The sequence below is a fragment of the Canis lupus genome, chromosome 21 (assembly GCF_048164855.1).
Source record: "Canis lupus baileyi chromosome 21, mCanLup2.hap1, whole genome shotgun sequence".
Classification (NCBI taxonomy): Eukaryota; Metazoa; Chordata; class Mammalia; order Carnivora; family Canidae; genus Canis; species Canis lupus.
In genome coordinates, this window is record NC_132858.1 from 54,987,799 (window position 1) to 55,001,870 (window position 14,072).

At 35.9% G+C, this 14,072-nt stretch overlaps 1 protein-coding gene across 7 annotated transcripts in view; it reads left to right on the plus strand.

Moving 5' to 3' along the window:
- The window catches only part of ZPBP (zona pellucida binding protein), an 88,136-nt gene that overhangs the window by 32,193 nt on the left and 41,871 nt on the right, over positions 1-14,072 (plus strand). Inside the window, exon 7 of one of the 7 annotated variants that reach the window (XM_072791771.1) lies at positions 8,066-12,402. The exons of the other annotated variants lie outside the window; for them this stretch is intronic. Within the exon in view, the coding sequence (XP_072647872.1) occupies positions 8,066-8,167 (102 nt within the window). The 3' untranslated portion in view covers positions 8,168-12,402. Of the gene's footprint in view, positions 1-8,065; positions 12,403-14,072 lie in introns of those variants that run through there. 7 annotated transcript variants of the gene reach the window in all.

Sequence of the window (14,072 nt, forward strand, 5' to 3'; positions counted from 1 at the left end):
AGGGGGAAAGCATTTAATCTTTCACTATTAAATAGGCTGTTAGCTTCAAAATTTCAATACCTTTTACCAGATCAGTTAAGTTCCCTTCTATTCCTAGTTTACTGAGAGATTATGTTATGTATGTTCCTTCATTTGTGTTGAATATTAACTCTGCCTTTATTGAGAAAAAACCCCACATATATCTTCATTATAAATTTAGCAGAAAGCATGCAATACCTTTAAAACTAAAAACTGCAGTTTTTTCTTTTATCCCTATGAAACGTCCCCTTTAATTTTTTCTTTGAAATTTTATCATGTTAAAAATCAATGTTATTGGGCAGCCCGGGTGGCTCAGCGGTTTAGCTCTGCCTTCAAGCCCAGGGCGTGATCCTGGAGACCCAGGATCGAGTCCCATGTCAGGCTCCCTGCATGGAGCCTGCTTCTCCCTCTGCCTGTGTCTCTGCATCTCTCTCTCTCTCTGAATAAATAAATAAAATCTTTAAAAAAAAAATAAATAAAATCAATGTTATTAATTCAGACTTCTTAGGCTTACTGTTTTCAAGGGATGTAGGTTTCTAACTAATCTGAATTTTTGTGTCTTTATATTTGAAATGCATATTTCTTGAAGACAATATATAATTGACCCCTTTGTTCTCAATAAAAAAATCTTTAATTGGAATTCTAGTAAAATTTAATGTAATTATTGATACAATTGTATTTATGCCTATTTTTTACTATTTTTTCCTAATTTTTCCCCTTTTTCTTTTTAAAAAATTTTCTTAAAATTTTTATTTATTTATGATAGTCACAGAGAGAGAAAGAGAGAGAGGCAGAGACATAGGCAGAGGGAGAAGCAGGCTCCATGCACCGGGAGCCTGATGTGGGATTCGATCCTGCGTCTCCAGGATGGCGCCCTGGGCCAAAGGCAGGCGCCAAACCGCTGCGCCACCCAGGGATCCCTTTTTCCCCTTTTTCATTCTTTGTATTTTTAGAATACATTTCATTTTATCTACCGATTTATTTATATTGAGATAAAATTGACATATAACATGATATTGGTTTTAGAAATTTAATGTATTAGTTTTAGGTATAAAGCATAATGATTTGATATAAGTAAAGCCATATTATTACCACACTAAATTTATGTGTACAGACACGTAGAGTTGCACATTTTGTGTTTGTGATGAGAACTTTAAGACCTATTCTTCTAGCAACTTCCAAATATACAATACAGTGTTCTTAACATCCCGAGACTTACTTGTCTTATACAGTTGTCCCACCATATCTGCAGCTCCACTTTCCGTGGTATTAGTTACCCATGGTCAGCTACAGTCCAGAGGCAGATGATCTTCCTTCTTTTGTTTGTCAGTAGGTCATTAGTAGCCTAATGCTGTGTTAACAATGCCTGCATTATTCACCACACTTGATGTCGTCATGTAGGCATTTTTATCATGTCACTTCATCACTCATATCACATGTGAGTAAAGTATGATTTTAAGAGTTAGATATAGGGGCAGCCCAGGTGGTTCAGCGGTTTAGTGCCGCCTTCAGTCCAGGGCCTGTTGCTGGAGACCTGGGATTGAGTCCCACATCAGGCTCCCTGCTTGGAGCCTGCTTCTCCCTCTGCCTGTGTCTCTGCCCCCCCACCCCCTTCTCTCTCTCTCTCTGTCTCTCATAAATAAATAAGATATTTTTAAAAAGAGAGATAAAGAGACTTCATTCACATAACTTTTATTATCATACATTATTATAATTATTCTATTTTGTTAGTATGGTTAATCCCTTACTGTGGTATACTTTATAATTTAAACTAGACCATAAGTATATGTGGGTAGAACAAAACATGGTATGTCTGGTGTTGAGTAGTATTTACAGTCTCAGGTATCCACTTGGGACATATCCTCCATGGATGTGGGGAGTACTGTTAACTGGAATTTTGTACCTTTTGATTATTTGTTTCTTTTTCATTGCTGACATGTACTTTGAATGTTTATTTAAAATCAATTAATTAACATATTATTAGTTTCAGAGGTAGAGTTCAGTGATTCATCATTTCCTTATAATTCCCAGTGCTTATTACATCATGCCTCCTTAATGCCCATCACTCAGTTACCCTATCCTTTTACCCCCTTCCTGTCCAGCAACCCTCAGTTTGTTTCCTGTAGTTAAAAGGAGTTTCTTATGGCTTGTTTCTGTCTCTGATTTTTGTCTTATTTTATTTTTCTCTTTCCTTCATTTCCCCTATTTCATCTATTTGGTTTCATAAATTACACATCTGGGTGAAATCATATGATATTTGTCTTTCTCTAACTTATCTTGTTTAGCATTTTGGCTACTATAGCACCTTTAGTTCCATCCACATCATTGCAAATGGCAAGATTTCATTCTTTTTGATGGCTGAGTAATATTCCAGTGAGTGTGTGTGTGTGTGTGTGTGTGTGTGTGTATGTGTATCACATCTTTTTATCTGTTCATCAGTCAGTGGACAATGACTTCTTTTTTCTCTTACTATGTTTTTTGCCTTAATGACTATTTTGTCTTATATAAATATAGCTTCTCCAGCTTTCTTTTAGTTTCCATTTACATAAAATAACTTTTCCTGTTCCTTTACTTTCACTTCTTGCGTTTCCTTAAATCTAAAGTGAATTTCATGTAGACAGCATACAGTTAGGTCTTGTTTTGTATCCAGTCAACCACTCTGTGCGTTTTGATTGGAAATTTTAGTCCCTTTACACTTCAAGTAATGTGGATTCACTGGCATTTTGTCACTTGTTTTGTGGCTTTTTAAAAAAATGCTATTCCTTTTTCTGTTGCTCACTTTCCTTGTGATTTGAACATCTGCAATGTTATGTTTAGATTCCTTTCTTTGTCTTGTTTGTACTTACCATAGGTTTTTCCTTTGTGGTTACCATGAGAATTACATAAAACATCTTGGAATTAGAACATTTTATTTTAAGCTGATTAGTTAAGTTTTATTCCCCTTAAGTATTTATGTTTTTATGTCCCTATTTAAATCTTATTATCTTGTGTATTCATTAACAAATTATAGTACTTATTATTGTTGTAGTTATTTCTACTACCTTTTGTCTTTTGACGAAAAATCACAAATACTATATTTATAATTAACCTGTTAGCACTACATTATTCAGAATTCCACCTGTAGATGTACCTTTTCCCTAGAAATTTATACTTTCACATGTGTTCTTTTTACTACTTAACATGCTTTCCTTTCAGTGTAAGGAACTGCCTTTAACATTTCTCATAAGGCCAGATTGGTGGTGAGGAGTTCCTTCAACTACTGAATGTGTGCAGAACTCTTTATCTCCTTTTATTTCTGCTGTAAAGCTTTATCAGTAGGAGAATCTGTGGTTGGCAGTTTTTATCTTTCAGCACCTTGAAGATATTGTGCCATTCCCTTTGGCGTACAGAGTTACTGTTGAAAGCCTATTAATAACCCAAATACATTCCTTGTATGTAGCAAGATGTTTTTCTTTTGCTGCTTATAAGATTCTTTTGCATTTAAGTTTTGATAATTTAGTAAATATGTCTTGGTGTGGGTTTCTTTGGATTCTTCTTCAGGACTATTTGGGTTTGCAGGACCTGGAATTTGTTTCCTTCTTAAGGTTAGGGAAGTTTTCAGCCAGTATTTCTTCAGATAAGCTTTCTGCCCCTTCTCTCTCTTTCTCTGTCTCTGTCTCTGTCTCTGTCTCTCTCTCTCTCTCTCTCTCTCTCTCAAGACCCCCATGATATGAATATTGGGCCATTTGATGCTGTCCTTTAAGTCCCTTCTGTGTCTTCATTCTTTTCTAATCTTTTTTCTTTTTACTATTCTGATTGGATGAACTTCATTGCCCTATTGTTAGGGTTGCTAATCCTTTCTTCTACTTTATCTTGTCTACAGTGAACCCATCTCTTGAATTTTCTGCTCAGTTCTGTGATTTCTGTTTGGTAATAATTCTTTTTATATTTATTGAAATTCTCACTGTGCTCATGCGTTCTTCTCTTGACCTTAGTATATATCTTTATGACCATTATTTTAAAATCTTTACTAGGTAAATCAGTTATCTCCGTTCCAGTTAGGTCTTTTTCTGGAGTTTTATCTTGTTCTGTGTGTTTTTTTTTTTTTTTTTTTAAGCACTTTCTGCTGTTTCCTTATGGTCCTTAAATACTTTGTGTTGATTTCTATATTAGATAAAACAATCACTTCTCCCAGTCTTGAAGGTATGGTTTTTTAGGGGAGATGAACCTTATCATTCAACCCTGCTTTGACTCTTGATTGTCTTCATGATTTTTGTGATTTTCGAAGCAACTTTTTTTGTTTTTTGTGGTTCCCAGTAGTTGAAGGTGTGCCAAGAACTCTCCATGTCCCAAAGGGAAGATCTTGTCAGTACCTATATTCTGGCTGATTAGAAGCCAGGTCCTCAGGAAACAGCATTTAAATTATGCACATATGCCTCTTTTCAGGGCAAGAGGGAGAGATGGAAGTTTCTGTCTGTTTCTTCTGTAAGGAGACTGTGGGTTTCTTTGCTAGTGCCCATTGAGTCCCTGAACATGAGCCCTGCTGGCCACCAGAGCCCAGTGATTAAGGGGCCTTCCATTTAGTGGCAGCTGCAAAAACCAGGGCACAAAGACACTTACAGGAGCTCCTTCTCAGGAGATAGCTGACCTGGACAGAGACAGAGGGAGAGTACACAGGTTGCACCTCAGCCTTTCTGATCCCTGGAAAGTATGCAGTTGGCCCCTTAATGTGTGTTAGATTGGAAGCCTTCCCCATAGGCCACAGCTATTAAAGTAAGCAGATGGGCTTCTCAGGATTTTGTTTTTAGTTAGCTATTCTCATAGCTATATACTCTTTGCCTTATTTGTTTGAGTGGTTGCTCTAAAAATTGTGATATACATTGTTTATTATTTCACAGTTCACTTAAAATTTATATTTTGCCTCTTCCTGCTAAATATAGAAATGTTGCCATTTTATGGCTTCATTTAAACTACCCTCATCCTTTATGCACTGTCAGTCTATCTACCTATATTTTAATCTATAAAAATACTGTCGAAGGTGATTTGCTGTAAACAGTTATACATGTTTTAAAGATATTTCAAGAACAAATAGTCTTTTACATGTATAGTACCATTTTCTATGTTTCTATTTCATATGAGGGTTAGGGTTTTTATCTGCTTTTATTTCCCTTTCGTCTGAAAAGTCTTCTGTTGCATTTGTTGTGGTTATCATCTGCTGACAAAGGATTCTTTCAGTTTTTTTTTACCTACAAATTCTATTTCCTTTCTTTATTTATAAAGAATATTTCATTGGTTAGAGAATTTTGGTCTGGTAGTCCATTTTTTTTCAGCATTTTAAGTAATTTTTTCACTCTCCTCTATTCCTTCTGATAAGAGGTCCATTATTTACAAGTTTTTTTTTTTAAGACTTATTTATTTATTTTAGAGAGAGAGAGAGTGGGGGTCGGGGGGGAGAGCAAAGAGGGAGAGAGAGATAATCTTAAGCAGGTTCCACACCCAGCATGGAGCCTGACCCAGGACTGGATCTCTCAACCCTAGGATCATGACCTGAGCAGAGACTAAGAGTCAGATCTTAACTCTGAGCCACCCAGGTGTCTCTACAGGTTGTTGTTTTCCATATTTAATGTGTTGGTTTTTTTAGCTTTCAATTTATTTTTGGTATCTTTATAAGCAATTTGATTATGGTGTGCTTTGGTTCAGTCTTACTTGTATGTGTTCTATATGAGATTGGTGTGTGGTTACTGAACCTGTGATTTCATGTTTTTTATCTTTTTTTGGGAAAATTATAGTTATGATCTCTTCTATTTTTTTCTCTCCTACACTTTATTCTATACCATCTCCATATTTTCAAACATCTATGTGGCTTAAACTTCTCACAGCAGATTGTTTCTGAGACAGGGTATCACCTTTTTTTTTTTTTTAAATATTTCATTTCTTTATTCATGAGAGAGACACAGGGAGAGAGGCAGAGATGTAGGCAGAGGGAGAAGCAGGGACCCCGATGTGAGAGTTGATCATAGGACCCTGGGACCATGACCTGAGCCCAAGGCAGATGCTCAACCACTGAGCCACCAGTGTCCCCAGGGTATCACCTTCTGTAAGAAAGCCATAGGAGGGTGAGTGTTCCGAGAAGTGAAAGCCATAAACTGTAAGGCTTTTTCTGACCCACCTTTGGGAGTCATTTGGCATCTTATGTATTGTAGTATCTTGGTCAAAGCATTCACAGGTCTGTCTGATTTAAAGAGAGGGGTTCAAACACCATTACTCTATGAGATGAATGCCATAGAGTGACCTTGTTTTAAAATTATAACAGTTATAAAGAGACACTCCTACCTCAGTTGTTTTTAATATCTTTTTATTTTACATTAAAATGTTGAGAATTTTAATTAGACCTAACAGTTGTAAGAAAATTATAGAGAAACCCCTTGTATACTTTGCCCAATTTCTCCCAATGGTAACGTCTTGCAAACCTGCTGATAGAGAACAGTATCACAAATAGTGGTAGTGACATTGCTACCATCCACTGCTCTCATTTAGCTTTGGCCAGTTTACTTGTATTCATTTCTGTGTGTTAAGTTCTTGTGCAGTTATGAATCCACCACCTTAGTCCAGGTACAGACAGTTCCAGTCCTGCAAGGATCCCTGTGTTGCTTTTTTATAACCATGCCCACCCACCTCTTTCCTGACTCCCACCACTCCTTTCCCTTTAAGCTTGGCATTCACTATTCTGTCCTGTTTCTGAAGTTTCAGTGATCATAAAGAATGTAACTTTTCAGGGTTGGCTTTGTTCCCCTTGGCACAATTTCCTATAGATGCATCCAAGGTGGTACATGTACCAATAGTTTATTCCTTTATATTACTAAGTAATGTTCCATGGTGCATATGCTGCAGCTCGTTTAGCTTTTTATCTGTTGTAAGACATCTGGACTGATCGGAGTTATTGATTGTTAAAATTAAAGCTTTTGTAAACTTTGGTGTACAAGTTTTCATGAGAAAATAATTTACCATTTTGGCTCACTAATTCTGAGTCATATTACACTTAATTTTACATTTCCATCAACAGTGTGTGAGTGGTCCAGTTTCTCCAGCTTCTAACAGGATGTGGTATTGTTGATTATTTTATTCCCCAAGGGAGTTATTTAATAATATCCCATTATGGCTTTAATTTGCATTTCCCTTATTACTAATGATGTTGGTCATTTTATGTTATGCTTATTTGCCACGTACACATCCTTTTGGTAAACTATGCTGCTCATTTTCTCTTGGGATTGTTGGCTTTTTTACTGTTGAGTCAAGAGGGTTCAATGTATTCTAGATCTAGTGGGGTTTTTTTCCATATGTTGTTTGTAAATATCTGTCCCACATTTTAGCTTGTCTTTTCTTCCTCTTCATATGGGTTTTTCAAGAAAGAGATTCTTAATATCTATGAAGTCAATTGTATCCATTTTTCCTTTATGGGTTGTGCTTTTTTGGGTCACATCTGAGAACTCTTTGTATATCTACATTTTGAAGATTTTCCTCTCAAAAAATTTTTTTTACATTTTTTTACATTACAAATCATTTTGAGTTAGTTTTTGCTTTATGTATGAGATTTGGTGCAAGGCTATTTTTGTTATTGTTTTGCCTGTGGATGTCACATTTCTCCAGCATCCTTTGTTAAAAATGCTGTCCTTTCTCCACTAAATAGCTTTTGTTCCTTTGTTAAACTATAGTTAAGAATATTTGTGTGGCTCTATTTCTGGGTTCTTTTTTTTTTTATTTCTGGGTTCTTTATTCTTTTCCCTTCTTTGTGTTTATGTTTTTCTCAATACCTCACTGTCTAACTACTGTGGCCTTAATGATGGGCAGTTATTCATCCCATTGTATTCCTGTATTAGCAAAATTGTTTTATCTATTTTAGAATCTGTGTATCATTAAATAAATTTTAACAGAGTTTTGTGTATGTCTAAGAAAACCTTTGGGATGTTGGTAGGAATTATGTTAATCAATCCTGCACAGGCATACCTTGTTTTACTGTGCCTTGCTTTATTGAGCTTCACAGTTATTGCATTTTTTTTACAAATTGAAGGTTCCAGACTTCAGTGGAGGAAGTTACTGCAGGTGTGGTGGAAACAGCCAGAGAATTGGAACTGGAGATGGGACTGAGCTGGAATCTCAGCATAAAACTTGAACAGATGAGGACTTGCTTCTTATGGATGAGCAAAGAAAGTGGTTTCTTGAGATGGAACCTGATCCTGGTGAAATTGCTGTCAAGGTGGTTGAAGTGACAACCATGGATTTAGAATATTGAGGAAGCCTAGCTGATAAAGTGGTAGTGACGGAATTTGAGAGGATTGATTGGAACTTTGAAAGAAGTTCTGTGGATAAAATGCTATCATACAGCATTACAGGCTACAGAAAGATCATTCTTGAAAACAAGTGTCAATTGATGTAGCAAAATTCTTAAATGCATCATTTAAGAAAATGGCCATGGTTGCCATCATTCAGCCACCACCACCCTGGTCAGTCAGCAGCTGTCAACATCAAGGTAGACCCTCGACCAACAAAAAGAGATGACTTCCTCTTAGCTCAGATGATTGCTGGCAATTTTTAGCAAAAGTATTTTTTAGTTAAGATATATACAGTGTTGGGCAGCCCCGGTGGCTCAGCAGTTTTGCGTGGCCTCCACCCCGGGGCCGGATCCTGGAGACCTGGGATCGAGTCCCACATCGGGCTCCCTGCATGGAGCCTGCTTCTCCCTCTGCCTGTGTCTCTGCCTCTCTCTCACTCTGTCTCTCATGAGTAAATGGAGTCTTAAAAAAAAAAAAAAAGAACCTTATAAAAAAAAAGATATATACAGTGTTTTGTTTAGACATACTGCCGTTGCACACTTAATAGACTACAATATAGTGTAGATATAATTTTTTTTGTATGTCTGGGGAAACCCAAAAATTCACGTGAGTCGCTTTATTTTGATATTGGCTTTACTGTAGTGGTCTTTGGAACCAAACACACAATATATCTGAGGTATGCCTCTGTATAAATTTGGGAATAACTTTTACACTTTTACTATGTTCGTTCTTCCAATCTATGAACATATATATGCCTCTACATGTTTTTAGATCTTCTGTGATTTTTTTATCATCTTTTTTTTTGTAATTTGTAGCATACATAACCTATACGTTTTAGTAAGTTTATACTGTTTCCTTTTCTATGAAACAACCTTAAGAAATACTGTGTTTTAATTTTGGTTTCTGTATGCTCATTGTCAGTGTGTGGTAATGCATTTTATCAGCATGTGTTCATCTTGTTTCTGAGGTACTTGCTGAACTTAAATATTAGCTCTAGGAGGTTTTTTTTTTAATATTTGTGGAGTATTTTATATTCCTTGGGATTTTCTTGGCTGACAGTCTTGTCATTTCCAAATTGAGGCAGTTTTATTTTTTCCTTTCCAATGTTCTTTTTTTTTTTTCTGGCTCATTACTGATTTTTTTACTTATTCAAGTGCCTAAAACATCCAGTGCTGTGTTCAATATGAGTAGTAAGAATAGACTTTCTTCCCCCCTCCCTTTTTTTGAGCTTATGGAGAAAGCATTTATCCTTTTAACATGAAGTATTATGTTTGCTGTAGGTTTTTTGTAGATGCTTTTGGTAAATAAATCTGATGAAACTCCCTTACGATCTTATTTTGGTGAGATTTTATTAACAATAAGTATTGTGTGTTGTCCAGGGCTTTTCTGAGTTAATTGTTGAGATCATAGGATTTTTCTTTTTTTACTTGTGGATATGTGGGTTATGTTAATTGGTTTTAGAATATTGAAGCAACCCTTGCTTGCCTACCCAGAATAAATCCTACATGGTCATGCTGCATAACATTTTAGACATGGTTGGATTTAATTCGTTCATATTATATTGAGTTCATGAGAGATATTAGTCCATAGCTTTTCTTTGATACAGACTCTGTCTGGTTTTAGTACTTAGGTAATACTAGCTTCACAAAATGAAGTGGGAAGTTTGTTTCCTAAAGAGATTTTATTCAGGATTGATTTTTGAACATTTGGTAGAATTTTCTTAAGAAACCTGGGGATTTCTATTTAGGGAGCTTTTTTCTTACATATTTAATTACTTTAATAGTTATAGAACTATTTAGATACTTGTTTTTATTGTTGAATTTTTATATTTGGTGGTGTTTGAAGAATTGGTCCATTTCTGAGTTGTCATATGCCTGAGCATAAAGTCATGTGGAGTTTTCTGTTACTTTCAGTGCCTGTGAGTAATATTCCCATTTTATTGCTAATCCTTCTGTTTGGTCTTCTGTGTTATTTTTTCCACTCTTGCTAGAATTTATTAACTTTATTGATCTTTATGAAGAACTAACTTTGTGTGACATTGACTTTATTATTTTCTTATTTTCAATTCCATTAAATTTTACTTCCATCTTATCATTTCCTTTTTTCCCCCATTTGCTTCCTTTTTTGTCTTCTGGTTCTTTTTAGTTTCCTGAGGTAGGAACTTTGGTTATTGGAACTTTGGTTTTATATTTTTTTCTTTCCTAATATAAAAATTTGTTCTGTAAATTTCCACTCAGCTTTGCTTTAGATCCATCTCATATTTTCATATGTCATTGATTTTATTTTTCTAAGTTTTTATTTAAATTTCAGTTTACATAGAGTGTAATATTAGTTTCAGGTGTAGAATTTAGTGATGCAACACTTCTGTACATCACCTGGTGCTCATCATAATGAGTACACTCCTGATTCCCCTCACCTGGTTCCCCCACCCCCCCCCCCACCTCCCCTCTAGTGACCATCAGTGTGTTCTCTGTAATTAAGAGCCTGTATCTTGGCTTGTATCTATCCCTTCCACTCCTTTGTTTTATTTTTTTTTAAAGATTTTTTTTTAATTTTTATTTATTTATGATAGTCACAGAGAGAGAGAGAGAGAGAGAGAGAGAGAGGCAGAGACACAGGCAGAGGGAGAAGCAGGCTCCATGCACCGGGAGCCTGACGTGGGATTCGATCCCGGGTCTCCAGGATCGCGCCCTGGGCCAAAGGCAGGCGCTAAACCACTGCGCCACCCAGGGATCCCCCACTCCTTTGTTTTAGAGAAAACCCAGAAGACTCCACCAAAAAGTTGCTAAAACTGATACACAAATTCAGTAAAGTCACAGGGTACAAAATCAACATACAGAAATCTCTTGCATTTCAATACACCAATAATGAAGCAGCAGAAATAGAAATCAAGGAATCAATCCCATTTCTAATTGCTCCCGTAACCTAGGAATAAACCTAACCAAAGAGGTAAAAGATCTGTACTCTGAAAATTATAAAACACTATTGGTGAGAATGCAAGCTGATACAGCCACTCTTGAAAACAGTATGGAAATTCCTTAAAAAGTTGAAAACAGAGCTGTGCTATGATCCTGCAATTGTACTACTAGGTATTAACTCCAAAGATACTAATTTATTGATCAGAAATGGTACCTGTACCCCAATGTTTATAGCAGCAGTGTCCACAATAGCCAAACTATGGAAAGAGCCCAGATGTCCATTGACTGATAAATACGTAAAGGAGACTTGGTATATACACAATGGAATATTACTCAGTCATCAAAAGGATGAGATCTTACCATTTACAATGATGTGGATGGAACTATAGGATATTATTCTAAGTGGAATAAGTCAGTCAGAGAAAGACAATTATCATATGTGGAAGTTAAGAAACAAAACAGGATTGTAGTGGAAAGGAAGGGAAAAATAAAATAAGATAAAATCAGAGAGGGGATACTCTGGAAACAAACTGAGAGTTGTTAGAGTAGAAGAGAGTGGAAAGATGGGGTAACTGAGTCATGGGCATTAAGGAGGGCATGTGATGGGATGAGCACTGGGTGTTACATGCAGCAGATGAATCACTAAACTCCACATCTGACACTAATGATACACACTATATGTTAATTGAATTTAAGAAAAATAAGATAAAAAAACCCTGATCAAAGAAATTGGAGACTACATAAATGAAAAAACATTCCATGCTCATGGATTGGAGGAACAAATATTGTTAAGATACCTATATTACCAAAAGTAATCTACACATTTAGTGTAATCCCTATCAAAATGCCACCAGAGTTTTTCACAAAGCTAGAAAAAACAATCCTGAGATTTGTATGGAACTGCAAAACTCCCCAGATAGCCAAAGCTAAGCTAGGTTGCAGGCATCACAATTCTGGACTTATATTAGAAAGCTATAATGATCAAGATCTGTGGTTCTGACATAAAAACAGACACATAGATCAATGGAACAGAATAGAAAGATCAGAAAGGGACTTACAGCTATGTGGTCAATTAACATTCAACAAAGCAGGAAAGACTATCCAATGGAAAAAAAAAAAAGACAGTCTCTTCAACAAACAGTGTTGGGAAAACTGAACAGCAACCTGCAAAAGAATGAAACTGGACCATTTTATTACATCACACACAAAAATAAATTCAAAATGAATGAAAGACCTAGATGTGAGACAGGAGAGACCATTTTAAAATCCCAGAGGAGAAAACAGGCTGTAGTCTCTTTGACATTGGCCGTAGCAGCCTCTTACTAGGTATGTCTCCAAGGTAAGGGAAACCAAAGCAAAAGTGATCTGTTGGGACTTCATCAAACAAAAACAAAAAAGCTTTTTCACAGTGGAGGAAACACCAGCAAAACTAAAAGGCAACCCACAGAATGGGAGAAGATATATTCACAAATTACAGATTTGATAAAGGGTTAGTATCCAAAAGTACATAAAAAAACTTATAAAATATATAAAAAGCTTATAAAATTCAACACCCAAAAAACAATCTGGTTTAAAAAATGGGCAGAAGACAAGGATAGACATTTTTGTAAATAAGAAGACTACAGATGGTGAACAAAACACTTGAGAAGATGCTCAACGTCACTCATCAAGGAAGTGCAAATCAAACTGCAATGAGATATCTCACACCTGTCAGAGTCAACACAATTAACATGGGAAACAGCAGGTGTTGGCAAAGTTGTGGAGAAAGAGGAACACTCTTGCACTCTTGGTGGGAATGTGAACTGGTATAGCCATTGTGGAAAACACTACGTAGTTTCCTCAAAAAGTTAAAAATAGAACTACCCATGATCCAGCAATTGCACTACTAGGTATTTACCCAGAGGATGTCATTGATTTCGATTCCTTTAAATTTGTTGAGCTTTGTTAGATGGTCCAGAACATGGTCTATCTGGTTTTCATCTGCAGATCTTTTTTCATCCTATACTTCTAGCCTATGAGTTTCCTTAAATCTAAAGTCACTTTCTTGTACACAGCATAGAGTTGGCTCTTGTTTTATCCATTAAGCCACTCTGTGTTTTTTGACTAGGAGGTGTTAATCTTTTTGCACTTAAAGTGATTATTGTTATGTAAGAGCTTACTCTTTCCAGTTTGTTAATGGTTTTTTGTCTACTGTATAGTTCATTACTCTTTTCCTCTGGTGCTGTCTTCCTTTGTTTGATGATTTTTTTTGTATTGATAATTCTTTGATTCCTTTCTGTAGATATTTTCTTTGTGGCTATCATGAAGCATATATTTAAATCTAATATTTATAACAGTCAATTTTTAAAAAGATTTTATCTATTTGACAGAGAGAGAGCACAAGCAGGGAGAGCAGCAGGCTGAGGGAGAGGGAGAAATAGGCTCCCTGCAGAGCAGGGATGTCTGAGCCAAAGGCAGATGCTTAACCGATTGAGCCTGTAACAGTCTATTTTAAGCAGATAACTTAACTCCATATGAGAAATCTATATTTTATCCCCCCACACACACACTTTGTTATTGATGTCACAATTCCTGTCTTTTCTATTGTGCTTCTATTAACAGATTTTTGTAGTTACATTTATTCTTGATACTTATGTCTTTAACTTTTATACTAGCTTTAATTTTTGTGTCACCCTTATAGTACTACATTATTTTGTATTTTCACATATATTTACATTTACCAGTGAGGCTTATACTTTCATCTTTTAAAAGATTTTTTTATTTTAGAGAGAGAGGACATGAGAATGTAGGGGAGACGGGCAGAGGGAGAGAGAGAATTTTTAAGCAC